Source organism: Hirundo rustica, chromosome 19, assembly GCF_015227805.2.
Source record: "Hirundo rustica isolate bHirRus1 chromosome 19, bHirRus1.pri.v3, whole genome shotgun sequence".
Classification (NCBI taxonomy): domain Eukaryota; kingdom Metazoa; phylum Chordata; class Aves; order Passeriformes; family Hirundinidae; genus Hirundo; species Hirundo rustica.
Window position 1 is genome coordinate 10,941,774 of NC_053468.1, and position 13,522 is coordinate 10,955,295.

A 13,522-nucleotide genomic window follows, 5' to 3' on the forward strand; every position below is an offset into this window, starting at 1 on the left:
GGGCAGGCCAGCCAGAGGGAATTTCCCACGATAGAGGGAATTTCCCACGATACCCAGCCCTGTCCTCTGAGCAGGATGGTGGCAGTGGCGCCCTTCAGTTGGGACAAGGGTACAGGTTGGGCACGGTGGTGACTGGGGAGAGGCAGGACTGTGCCCCCGGGTTCCTTGCACGTGGGACACGCTGTCAGATATGGGGTCGGGATTGGGGACGTGAGGATACCCAGAGTCTGGGACAGCGGGACACAGGCTGGAATGGTTTAGGGGCGCTGTAGGGGACAGGATGGGGAGAGGGGCAGAGGGGAGAACACAGAGACTGGAGAGGTGTAGCGGGGTTTGCTAGAGACAGGATGGGACCACAGGGACCGGGAGAGGGAGGACATGGGGATTGGGGTGGTAAACAGGACTGTGAATTCGAGTAGATATTGGGAAATTGGAATCTGGGTGGGGGAGACATGGTGGGGAAGGGATGGGGGCGGGGACAGGGGAACATGGCCTGGGGCAGGGGAAATGGATGACGAAGAGCGGAGGACAGGGGTGTCATGAGGGGTCACGGGTGTGGGATGGGGCCGCGGCGCCGGGACCATCAGGAGCATCGCCACCCCGCGCAAAGCATGCCGGGCCCCCTGGGAGCCCCGCCCATCACGCAGCTGGGAGCGCCGCTCACCGCAGAGGCTCCGCCCCATCGAGCCACGCCCCATGCTGACTCACGGGAGGCGTGTTGCGATCGCCCCGCCCTATCGCTAAGCCCCGCCCACCGTGAGCCCCGCCCCCAGCGTTCATGGGGGCTGGACCCGCGCGCGGAGATGGAAGCCCCGCCTACTGGGCGCGTTCCTCCCCGCCCCCCTCAGTACGTGCCTGGATGGCGGCCGCGCTTCCTCTAAAGCTCCGCCCGCTCGTGAGCTTCCGCCCGGCTTTCCTGGCCCGCCCCGCCCACCCGCCCCGCCCCGCAGAGCACGCCGGGAGCGGCGGGCGCGCGGCGATGGCGGGCGCCGGGCCGGGCGGGCGGCGGGACGGGGCCGTGAGGACCGCGCTGGCCGTGGCCGCCGCGCTGGCGCTCGCCCTGGCCTGGCTGTTGCTTCGGGGCGCGCTGCTGGGCGCGGCGGCGCTGGGCGCGGCGGGCGCCTGGTGCGCCATGCGGCCCGGCCCCCCCGCGCCGCGCCCGCCCGGCAAAGCCGCCGCTAACGGGGGCCCGCCCGCCAGGGCCGCGCCGCATCGCCCCCAGCAAGGGTAAGCAAGGGGGAGGTGGGGGTAGAGCGGGCGCGGAAGCCCCAGACCTCGTCGGAGGCGCCGACCTTGCTCTGTCTCCACAGGGTTCGTCGCTGCCGGCCGCAGGCCCCGCGCCGCCGGTACCCGCTGCCTGAGGGCCGGCCGGCCGTGCCGCTGTGCTTGCCCGCCGCCCGCTGGGAGGGCGGCTCCCCCCGTAGCGCGCCTTGGGCCCGCCGTGCCGCCCCGCTCCGCAGCCCCGTCACTGTGAGAATCGCCCCGCCGACCGTCGGCATCGCCCGCTCCCCGGCGTGAGTACGGAGGAGACCGGGACGCACGTGGGGGAGCTCGGTTATCAGCCACGGTGGGGACTAGGACGCACCGGGGGAGCCCTCAGTCGGCTGTGCCGTGCCCGGGAGCAGCATCCCATCCCGAGCGCTGTCATGGGGCTGGGAGGATGGTGCTGTCCAAATCTCGGGGAAAGGCTGCGTCCTGCCTTCCTTCCTTCTTGGGGGTAATCAGACCGGGGATCCCAGCCTGTCTCACACGTCACTCTTCTCTTTTCTGCAGTCTCGAGCAGCTGGTCTCACCTCTGGCCTTCCCGGCTACTAGCAGCTCTGACCCGTGTGCAAAGGAGACTGTGCTGAATGCCATCAGGGAGAGCCGGAAAAGGGCTGTGGAGGAGGAGGAGGAGGACCAGACGTTTGGGAATGATCAGGAGAGCAAAAGAAGGTAAAAAGAGAGCAGTTCAAGTTGCAGCCAGTATGTTGAGAAGGTCACAGATGGGATTCTTGCTCCAGAGGTGTCAAATGGAATGTGTCTCAGCATACCAGGTCCCGTGAGATTTGGAGTCAGGATTGGAAAAGTATTGTAAGAAGTGATTTGCAAAGAGGAAGCACACCCCATCCATCACCTGGCCCTTGGTGCTTCATGTAAAAGTCCTTGTTTGTGGTCAAACGAATGTGGTTTAGGTGTGGGTCCAGTGCGTTCCCCTGCCTGGCTAGGATGGGTTTTGGGAAGCCTGGCTGGGAAGCGACTTCTCTCCTCACAGGGGTTTGCAGGCTGGGAAAGCATGGTGGGAAATGTTGGTATCTGCTGTGGACTCTGTCCTTCTGTCAGCCCTGGGCTGACAGGAGAGACAGGATTACCAGGTGGATGCATTGCACTTGCAGAGCTCCAAGCACTTCCCTTGTGAGCTGATCTTGCAGAGGGAGGTGAAACAAGAGAGTAAACGAGACACTGTCTGCTGCTTTTGTTATTCAAGGTCAGCAACTTCCATCCCTGCGTTCAAAGGAGGGAGGGTGCTGTGTTTTTGCCAGTGTCCTAGGAAGGACAAGGAGTAAATCCTGAGAGCGGTGGTCTGCCAGAGCCTTTCCAACCACCCAGCCACAGCACTGCCTTGCTATCCCACCCTTTTGCTTTTTCTAGAATCACAGGAGGATTTGGGTGGGAAGGGACTCTAAAGCTCATCCAGTGCCACCCCCTGTTATGGGCAGGGACACTCTTCATTAGACCAGGTTTCTCCAATGCCTGTCTAACCTGGCCATGAACACTTCCAGGGATGAGGCAGCCACAGTTTCTCTGGGCAGCCTGTGCCAGGGCCTCACCACTCTCACAGGGAAGAATTTATTCTGTGTATGCAACCTAAATTACCCTGCTTTCAAATTGAAGCCTTTCTGTCTTGTGCTATCACTGCACTTCTTGATGCAGTCCTTCTGCAGCTTCCTTGCAGGCCCCTTCATATCCTGAAAGGCTGCTGAGATCTCCACACAACTTTCTTTGCTTCAGGCTGAACAGCCCCTGGTATCTCAGTCTGTTTCCATAGTGAGAGTGGTCCAGACCCCTTACCAAATTTGTAGCTCTTTTCTAGACTTGTTCCAACAGTTGCTTCATCCTTCCTAGTTGTTTCCATGGAGGCTCTTCCATCTGGGCTGGGATGGGAAGCTGAGACACTGCTTGGTCACTGCCTGGGGCATTGTTCTGCACTGGGGCTACTGCTGGAGGTAGCCCAGGAGCAGAGCAGGGTAAATCAGGGGCACAATCTTCGTCTAGCACTGAATTCCCATCTCTCAATGAGCCTGGCTCATTGGGTCTGAACCCCACGAGAGCCAGTCGGGATGACAACAGAACTGGTGCACAGATATTTAAACTGGGGTTTTTTTGAATATGCCAATACACAGGTCTGCTATAAAAGCCAATTTTGAAGGCATTAATGTCTGGCAAGCACAAGGAATGCTTGTAGATAGGAAATTCCATGTCCTTAGTGGACAAAAAGGAGCTGTGTCAGCTGGAGAGTGTGGGATTGCCTGTGCCTTGGGGTCAGCATGCTCTGGGCTTGAGGGGAGCACCTGGCCAAGTGACAGGGCTGTCCTACATTTCTGGTTCCACTTTACAGCAGGGTGTCTTTTGTGATTTTAACACTTCAGATCCTCATGAAATCATAGTGGAAAGGGGAATTCAGTTTTTGACTTGAACTGTCCAGGGCACTGATTAGGAAGAGGTCAGAGGTGGGAGTTTCAGGCTCAGGTCTCATCAGAAGAACTCGGCAGCTCATTTATTTAAGTATTTTGGCTTAGAGTAATGGATTTAAGGAAAGATTTAATTTTTTTTTTACACCAAGCTACTGTGCCCAGCAGGGAGCTGGAAGAGTTCCTGGTGAGAGTCAGTGCGGACAGCCCACAGGGAGAGAAAATCTGCAGCAGGATGTAGATGGGGGAAAGCTCTGTCTTGGGTATTGAGTGCCAGGAAAAAAGCAAGGTTGAATCTCTCTCTGGGTGCTCAGCCTGCCTTTCCCCAGGCTGGAAGACACTTTCACATTGTCATAGGCTTTCACACTCTTCCCATAGGCGCCACGACAGCAGTGGAAGCGGGCAGTCAGCATTTGAGCCACTGATAGCCAATGGTGCCCCTGCTTCTCTCATACCCAAGTAAGTGCCCAGCAGCTCCTGGGATGGGAGGGAGAAAATGTCTGTGGGATCTGGAAAAGGGGCTTGGGTTTTGCATGCAGAGCCTGGCTTCAGGGCAGTGCAGGAGAAGCTGTGGTTGTGCCTTCAGTCTGTCACTCTGTGACAGCAGGGCTGTACTGCTGCTGAGGGTTGTTTCTAAGCAGGATTGCCTTCCTTCACCTGCCCTGCATGGGAGGGACTGGTGGGCAGGAGCGGTGAGGAGCTCATCAAACTTTCATCCCCCTCCAGGCCAGGCTCTCTGAAGAGGGGCCTCATCTCACACTGCCCAGATGACTGCTCCAACAAGAGGTCTCGCACCTCCTCCATGAGCTCCCTCAACAACACCTACGCTGGGATCCCCAGCTCCATCCGCAATGCCATTGCCAGCTCCTACAGCTCCAGCCGGGGCCTCACACAGGTAGGGACACTGTAGCTTGATAATCTTTTGGGATCAGCCTGGCAGTCTGACCACCCTGGGGATCAAGTGGGCCGTGGGCCATGGGCCAAGCAGCAATTATCTGGTTTTTGGAGGAGTCCCAGGCTGAACTGTACTCCTGCTTTTACACCAAACCATGAACAAGACTGTTTTCCCCACTCCTCCTTCTTGGTCAGTCTACTAGACTGGATAGATCCAGGTTTAGGAGAAAAAAAATGGGTTTGCTGTGCTGACACCTTTTCAGCTGGAGTCAGCAGCGTGGGAGCTGTGTGTTCTCACTCTGACCCAGGTCCCACTTGCGATGGAGCTCTGCTTGTGGCCTGTCTGGGCTTGCAGACGTGCCAGAGACACACAGCCATGGCTACTGGAGCTCTGTCTGTGTGGGGAAAGGTTTGCTCCAGGCAGTGGAAGGGAGGGGTTTGCTGGGGCTGCAGAGAGTCTGACCCTTGCATTGGGATCCATCTCCCTCCCTGTGCTCAGCCAGAGCAGTAAAGGCCCTGGAGGCTGCTTGTTCCTCATGTGGGTTCAGCTTGGGGTGGTCAGACTTTGTGCTCCCTAAAATGTGGAGGGGAGTTTAAGTAATGGTGAAGCAGGAGAAGCTCTGAGCTAATTGGGCTCAAAAGCCATGGCCCTGGGGCTTAGTGTGGGTGAGAGGGAGAATGGGGGGCTATGCTCTCTGCTATACCCATGTCAGGTTACTGCTGCTATCTCTCCATTCCAGCTGTGGAAGAGAAGTGGTGTGAGCGTGTCCCCTCTGTCCAGCCCAGCGTCCTCCCGCCCTCAGACACCAGAGTGGCCTCTCAAGAAAGCCAGGTAATCAGCCAGTTACCTGGAAAGTGCCTGCTTGCTGATGACCAGCCAGCAAGAGGGCAGTTGTTCCCAGCCATCTTAGCATGCAAGTCCCACTTTCCGCTGGAGCTGGGACAGTCCAGGCCCCTCTCCTAGACACAATGATGTAGAGATCTACTTGTGTCAGTTGGCCTCCCTGTCACCTTGTCATGCTGTGGCATGTCCAAGCTGTGCCACCCCTGGCCTGCTCCCAAGCCAGGTCAGAGATTTAACAGCACAGGTTGCCGCAGTAGTGATGGTGCCTGATGGCATTGGCATGGCCTGGATTGCTGGATCATTGGGAAAAAACAGGCCTGATTTTTGCCATCTCAAAGTCAAATCCCAGGATCTATATTTTAGTGCCTGCCTTGGAACACAGCATGTGTTTTCCTCTTTCCAAGTCAGAGGAGCCTGAGCTTATGTCAGAACTAAAACTGACACAACCAAACTGGGTGGGCCCAACCTGCAAGGGGCAGTGACTCCCATCTGAGACCCCCATCTATCCTGGGGCTGACTCATCTTGTGGAGGGTGCACAGGCTCAGCCAAGCTGAGTCTGGAGCAGGAAGCAGCTCCTCTGCCTGGAGCTGAGCAAAGCTTTTGTCCTGAGATCTGTTTGCAGGAGGCAAATAAACACACCAGGGATACTCATGCAGGTCTTCAGTTCATTCGGTCTCATCCTGCTCCCTGGGGACAGGGCTGAGCCCGGGGGTGACCCTAACTGTCCCTCCTGCTTACACAGGGAAGAGGAATTACATCGTTCCAGCACTTCCACCCCAGCAAAATCAGACAAGGAGCTCCAGACAGAGAAAGGTAAGTGTAGGTGTGCCACAGTACTTCACCCCGGTCTCCAATGCAAGCAGGAGAGCAGGACAGGAGGCAGCTGAGGTCTGCAGTGGGATTGGCTTGAAGGGTCACGTGGAAGCTTGGCATGTGCTGTTCCCAAGGCAATGGCGCTTCTGTTGGCCTTGGTGATTGCTCTAGTGGGATTTCCAAGTGATAAGAGGATGCTGACAGTGTTGAGGTGCTAGCACGTGCCTGGGAGCTGGTTTGTAAGGGGGAAGTCCAGCTCCCAACCCAGCATGGGTCAGGTGTCAGCCTTGATCCACAACCTGCTGTGGCGTGAGTAGCACTCTGGCCAAATTCCAGTCTGAGCTTATTCCAGTGCTTGTCAGCTAAATCAGAGAGGAAATCCTCTGTGCCCATGGCAGATGGGCCCCACGATACAGTGTCAGCTGTGGCATGTGGTTTTGGAAGGCAGTGTGTTGGCACCATCCATGGAGCTGGGAAGGGGCCACTGCCCCACAGAGCCCCACCAGCCTCATGTCACAGACTGCCTGCATGTGAAGCTGCTCTTCTGAGACATCACTACTTAGTCCTCAGCTTCAAACTGTGCCCCTGGCCCTGCCCTCTGAGTGGGGTCAGAAAGGACAGTCCCATCACTACAACCAAACACTTCTCCAACCCAGAGTTCAGCCTAACTTGTTTCCTATAGTGGTGGAGTCACCAGTGTGGAAGAAGCGGAATTCCCTGAGCCCACCGTCCACCTCAGGGAGCAGCGGGACACGCAAGCGAAAGATCCCGTTGCTGTCGTCTCTCCGTGGGGACCAGCTGGTGCTGGTACGTCGCTGTCTCTCAACCCCTTTGGCCCCGCTCTGGCAATAGAATGTGCTCACTGCAATTTCTGCAGGGCTGGGGGCACACTGACCTGCCTGCCCTCAGGAAGGAGGCCCCGTCCTTGGCCGAGTGGGAAGTGACGCTCTCCCCAGCCCCAGTGTCTGGTGGGCTGTGCGTGGTTGTGCTGCCTGCTGCCGGACCAGGTAATGGCCTGGGGAAGGCCTGCCATGCCCTCAGTGTCACACCAGGGGCCCACCAGATTTGGGGACTGGAGCTGCACGGTAGCTGCAGCAGGACCACGTGCTTCATAGGGCTTGCCACAGCCAGTCGCCAGCACACCTTCAAAGAGGCTCTGCCCGCTTCCCTGGGAAGGAGCTAAGCTGCTGCTGCTCTCTCTTGGCAGCCCCCGCCACCTCAGCTGGGCTTTTCCATCACCTCAGAGGACCTGGACGCAGAGAAGAAGGCAGTGCTGCAGTGGTTCAACAGTGTCTTGGAGGATAAGTCTGGTAAGGATGGGCTAGGAATGTGGAGGGATAGGATCACGCTTGGTCTGGAGGTGCTCTTGATGCCTTCTAGCTGAGGAGATCTCATGCCTTGTGGTGTTGGGTGAGGTTGCCCAGAGCTGTAGGCTGCATTTCCCCTGCCTGCTGGGAAGCTCTGCTTAGAGTTCGTTCCTCACAGCCAGTTGCAGGTCCTGATATCTTGCTGTTTCCCTGTAGATGCAGTCCCCAGCACCACTGCAGAGATGATGCCTGTGTCCAAGCCACTGGTGTTTGCTGTGACCTCCACTGGGCCTATGCCTGCCTCCACAGCTTCTGCCCTGGCCAGCTCTTCGCCCCTAGACAGCCTGAAGAAGATGCAGAGGAGCCAGGCTGTATCCACAGCACCAGGTGAGGAGGAGGAGAGTCTGCACAGTGAAATGCCAGCAGAGTCGGGCAGGTGCAGCAGGAGCTCCTTGTTGCCTCTGAATGAGGCAGCTGACAAAACCCATCGTTCAAAAGCTCTGCAGGCAGCAGAGCTAGCAGGTAGGGCTTGAGGGAACACCTTTGGGGATGCTGAGCCCCTGGTTCTGCTGGAGGCTGTGGTAACCATGTAGGGCTGGGTGTGATGGGAGCCTTTGCAGCAGTGGGTGGGTACCACCAGCAGAAGAGTGGGCTTCTGAAAGTGCCCCCTTGTCCGTAAATAAGCTCTTTATCCTTTCCAGACTCCACTGGACCTGTGGCAGCATCCCAACCACCTCCATCAACTGCACAGTCCCCTGCTCCTGCTGTGTCATTGGAGTCGAGCTCTCTGCCTGCCATCTCTGCTGACACCAAGCCTGTGCCTGTACTGAGCACACCTGCCCCCAGTGCTTCCCCTGCACTGGCAGGGCAACCCCCCAGCAGCCTGGCCCCGCCTGTGTTCACTGAGCTGGGCCAGACCCCCAGCAAGCCTCCCTCCTTCCCAAAGCCAAGCATCCTGTTTGGGATGCTGAACACCCCTCCAGCCAGCCAGCCAGCAGTGCCTGCGGCTGCTGCTGCACCCACTGCATCCACAGCTGCATCCACAGCTGCATCCACTGCTGCATCCACTGCTGTGCCCACCACAGCCACTGCTGTGCCCACCACAGCCCCCGTCTTCAAACCCATCTTTGGTGCTGTCCCAAAGAGTGAGAACACAGCAGCCTGCACTGCTGTCAATTCCACAACAGCCACTGTGTCTGCAAGCTCAGGCCTTGCCTCAACGTCCTCCACATCCTCCATATTCAAGCCCATCTTTGGCAACGTCACTGCAGCTTCATCTCCAGCGGAAGTCTCTTCTTTCACCTTCAGTCCCATGGCACAGACAGCTTCAGAGCCACCAACTGCCTCCACAGCTACTCTGGCAGGATTCATGGGTCTTCCCAACGTCATCTTCACCACTGCAGCTACAACTGCCGCCACCCAGAGTTCCTCCACGGATGCTACCGTTAAACCTGTCTTCAGCTTTGGACTGAACTCGCCTGCTTCCACTGGCCCTGCCCCCAGCGTGACTGTCACCGCTGCCACCTCCACCAGCACAACCCAGCCCTTCCTATTTGGGGGCCTCGCTGGCTCAGCTCCCAGCACAGACACCAGCTTTGCCACCTCAGGGCCTGTGTTCCAGTTTGGGAAGCCGCCTCCAGTCACAGTCACTGCCACCACGAGTGTCCCTGGAGGCCCTGCCTTTGGCCAGGTACTTTCAAACTCGACAGTCGCCGCCACCACCGTGGGTTTTAGCATATTTGGGAGTGCGACACTGACCTCCTCTGCCCCAGCCACCACAACTCAAGCACCACTGACATTTGGCTCCTCCGTTTCAGCTTTTGGCAGCTTTTCAGCCAGTGCAAAGCTGCCGCCACCATACCCCGGCACTGGGAGCCAGCTCACCTTCAGCACCGGGGCTACTGAGAGCCAGGTGCCTGCCAGCAAGCCTGCTGCTGGCCCCATCAGCTTGACACCCTCATTCAGTTTTGGAGCCCCCCCAGCACAGTCAGTGGCTCAGCCAGCATTTGGCAGCGGTGCCCAGCCAGTCTTCGGTACAGCCAGTGGCCAGGGCTCCTTTGGTGCCAGCAGCACCCAGGCTGCGTTCGGGACCACCACCTCAGTGTTCTCTTTTGGAACAGCCACCTCCACCACATCTAGCTTTGGTGCCACCACCCAGACCACAAGCAGCAGCACCAGTACCACTGTCTTTGCCACCACCCCATCTCTATTCACCTTCGGGGCCACCACCCAGCCAGGCCCCTCCACCAGCACCTTTGGGATGGGTACGCCGGGCCTCAGCAGTGGGTCCCCTACTGTGGCCTTCAGCTTTGGGGCTGGGCAGAGCGGGTCAGCCCCGGCAGCAACACCCTTTGGCTCATCTCTGCCACAGAGTGCACTGGGAGCGCAGGGCCAGAGCACGCCCTTCGCCTTCACCATGACCAGCACTCCCAACAGCAAACCAGCATTTGGAGGTGAGTCATCATGGAATGGGTCGTGTTGGAAGGGACCTTAAAGATCATGTTGATCCACCCCTCTGTTATGGGCAGAGACACATTCCACTACACCAAGTTGCTCAAGGCCCTGGCCAGTGTGGCATTTGAACATTTTCAGGATGGGATGGGAGCAGACGGGCCATCTTGAGGGTCTGGAGTTGGACAGTAGTATTCCTTGCCAAGGCTCCTGGGGTCTACAGCCCTGGTGAGGCCAGTGCTCCTGCTGTGTAGTCTTTCCATACAAAGGGAAGGCACTCCCATCACTCCCTCTAAGGATCCTGGCCCTCTGGGGAGGGGTATTCCTAAACTCTGCTTATTGGCCCCTCTGAAGGCACCAGCTCCCCAACTTTGCACATCCAAGTTTCCTGCAGGAGCCAGGATCGTCTGAGTCCTTAACAGCCACCTGGAATGCCTTAGCAAGCTGGAATGCTGTCAGCCAGAAACTGCCATCACTTCATGTTTGCTCTCAGGGTTTCCCTAACACTTCAGATCCTCACTGGATATTCCCAGCTTCTATGAAACTGAAACCCACACAGTGAGCAACTCCTTGGACTAGAAAAGGCCAAGGTCTTTGTTCCTCCCTGGAAAATCCTTCTGTGCTGCCCTGCTGTTCAGGGAGCCCAGGGATTATCCATAGAGTAACTTTTGCATTAAAAGGGCTTTTTAGGAGCAGAGGCTGGTTCTGGGCGATGGATTGTGGTGCTTCAGCCCCCAGAGAGCATCCTTTGCCTCCTCTGGGTGTCACCAGCTCTTTCTCCTTTGTCAGCCCTTGTTCACAGTGACCTGTTGCTTTCCAGGAGCTCCAGTGCCCACCTTTGGGCAGAGCACACCTGTCCCTGGAGCTGTGGGCAGTGGAAGCAGCACCCTTTCCTTCAGGACACCCAGCACTCCTGCCTCAAGCTTTGGAGGAGTCGGCACTTCCTTTGGTAAGGAGGGAGTTGGTGTTCCAGCCTTGGGGAGCTCGAGGGTCTTGGTGTCCCCTTGGGTTGGAAGCAGTGGTAGGGCCAGGAGTGCTCTGGGAGACGGCTCAGGTGGTACCTGCCTGGACTCGGGGGGATGCCGAGCCTGCCGTTCCTCTCGGGGTGAGGATTGCACTGATCCCAAAGCTACAGAGACCTGAGCAACCTTTCTGCTTCCAGGTTCATCCGCTCCCACCTTCTCCATCGGGGCAGGATCTAAGACGGGCACTCGCCAGCGGCTGCAGGCACGGAGGCAGCACACCCGCAAAAAGTAACCCATGGCCCACACTGGGGGCTCTGGTTGGAGCTGTCCCTATGGTGGGGCCAGTCCCTAACACCCACCAGAGACCATGCTGGGATGGGATAAACCAAACTCTTGTTACTTGAACAGTTCCAGAGCCAAGGCTGGACAAATCTCTGTACATATCTGCAATGTTCTTTCTCTCAATTTATTTTGTCTTGGTTAATAATGTGTACATTTCTCCCCATTTGCTTCTTCTACCTGTTTCCTGTGCCCTGCCCCAGCCCCACCCCAGCCCTAAGGCCATGTCCCACTCAGAGCCTGGCTGGCAACATGCTGTGGTTCTGAGTTAATGTCAGACACCATTTTCACCAGGTCCCAAAATCTTTCCCATTGTTCATCCCATGGCCTAGTGAATATGGTCCTATGCCTGCAGCCGGGGTGGGTTCCAGCCTGGCTCTGTTTTGGTGCCACAGGTGACTGCCATGGGTGCAATTGGGTGACACCTCTCACTGGGACCTAATGCCCTGCTACCTCCAGCTGAGGACATGCCATAGCCTGGGAGCTGAGCTGGAGGCACGGAGTGAGGATCGGGGTCCCCCCACCCCTCTCCCATCTCCGCTGCTCTGGGGGGCTGTGGGCTGCCCCCACCCTGCTCCCCAGTTCTGCTTTATCTGTGCTACTGTTCCTGCTCTCACTGAATCGAGTTTGGAGGAAGAGCTGAACCGTGTGTGTGGCGGCATGTTGGTTATGCCGGATTTGCTGTTTGGAGTTTCTTTTTGGGGGGGCACCAGTCCTTGGGGGGAGACTTGCCCCAGCTAATTGGGTGTTGACAGTAGCATCACTGCGTGGCTGCTCGTGCTGGGAAGTCCCTTCCATGTCATGAGTGAAAGGCAGCTAGGGCAGAGGGTTCCAACTGTGGCAGTCTCTCCCCTCCCTTTCCCTCTCTCCTAGTACCTCTTCTGCACTGCAGGGCGCTCTGGAATTGCTCACAGAAGGAGTCCAGAGCAGATGCACTCTCCCCCCCATCCCAAATCCAAATTGTTTTTCATTTTTCAGCTTATCTCCATCCCAGTGGAGCTCCTAGGAACTGGGGTGCTGCCTCCCCCTGTCCCCATCCAGCCAGGAGTGGAAATCCCACCCTTCCCTGCCTTCCTTGGGAAGAGACTGCCAGAGCTGGGGCTCACCAAAAAGCCACCCCCTGCCCTGTCCTTGGTGAGGGATGGGCACTCCATTCCCAGGAATGCTTTGCTGCCAGGTTTTTACTCTCCAAGCCGTGTGAGTGGGTGTGTTTGCTAAGGTCTAAATTAAAAAAAATAAAAAAAAAAAAAACAAAAAAAAATAAAAAAAAAACAACCAAAAAAAAACAACAAATAAAAAAAATTTTAAAAAAAGAAAAAAAAAAAAAAACACAAGGGAAAAAATCCAAAATTATTTAAACATTTTTTAAGAAAAATTTATTTTTATATTTAAGCAAAATTGCCTTCAGATTCCTTCAAGCTTGGTTCAGTGAAGTTGCCTGCCCCACAGCTGTTAGTGTTTAGCTATTCCCACCCTGGCTGTGCCTGTGGGAATGCACTGTGCTGGGAAAGGCAGCTGCATCCTGCAGGCTCTGCCATGCTCCCCCTGCTGTACATCATCCCTTTCCTTTTAAACGTGATGTATGTGGATGTGACTAAATCTTTTTTGTTTGTTTTTTAAAGTTTTTTAATTATTTCTCTGAGGGTGAGGAGCAGGAGCTCTCACATGATGTTGCTGAGTGTCAGGGTCAAGGTGTCTCTCCCAGCAGAAAGGGCAGGTGAGGGACTCTGTGTGGCACAGAGGGGACACAGCCCCATAGTAAGGGGGACACAGAGGACCTGCAGGTGTTGGTGGGAATGTTCTGGCCATCACCCACCAACATCAATGAAGGTGCAGTGGGCCAAGAGCAGCCAGGCTGGGAAAATGTGTCCTTGGGGTTGGAAGAAGCAGATGGGAAAGGGCTAGTGCCTGCCAAGACTGACCTTGGGTGCCCCAGTTAGGGTCCTGGGCCAGGAGAGCACCCACTCCCCATCCTCAAGGTGCCAGGGTTTGGCCAGGTCAGCTCTGACAAGATGGGGATGAGCTAGGACAACGTTGAGGGCACCCTGGCTTGGTCCTGACCAACTAGCTGCCCCACGTAGTCCCACACACTGGAGGAGCCAGGCTGTCCCTTCCCTGCCACACAGGCTCTGCTGGGAGAGCCCCTTGTGCCTGGGGAAAGGCTGGGTTTTAACTGTTGAAGAGTTGGATCATTCCTGGTGTGGCTGATAAGGATTTTAGTGTGAATGTGCAATTTT

The 13,522-nt window shown here is 56.8% G+C and overlaps 1 protein-coding gene across 1 annotated transcript; it reads left to right on the plus strand.

Moving 5' to 3' along the window:
- The first annotated feature begins 611 nt into the window (after positions 1 to 611).
- On the plus strand, positions 612 to 12,513 carry LOC120761528 (putative nuclear envelope pore membrane protein POM 121B). The gene is made up of 14 exons (XM_040082843.1): positions 612 to 756; positions 849 to 1,166; positions 1,223 to 1,514; positions 1,774 to 1,935; positions 4,050 to 4,130; positions 4,398 to 4,566; positions 5,306 to 5,397; positions 6,153 to 6,223; positions 6,906 to 7,030; positions 7,431 to 7,533; positions 7,747 to 7,917; positions 8,232 to 9,983; positions 10,802 to 10,930; positions 11,144 to 12,513. The coding sequence occupies exons 1-14, from the start codon at positions 612 to 614 to the stop codon at positions 11,236 to 11,238; spliced, it is 3,705 nt and encodes a 1,234-aa protein (XP_039938777.1). The 3' UTR covers positions 11,239 to 12,513.
- Positions 12,514 to 13,522: the final 1,009 nt, after the last annotated feature.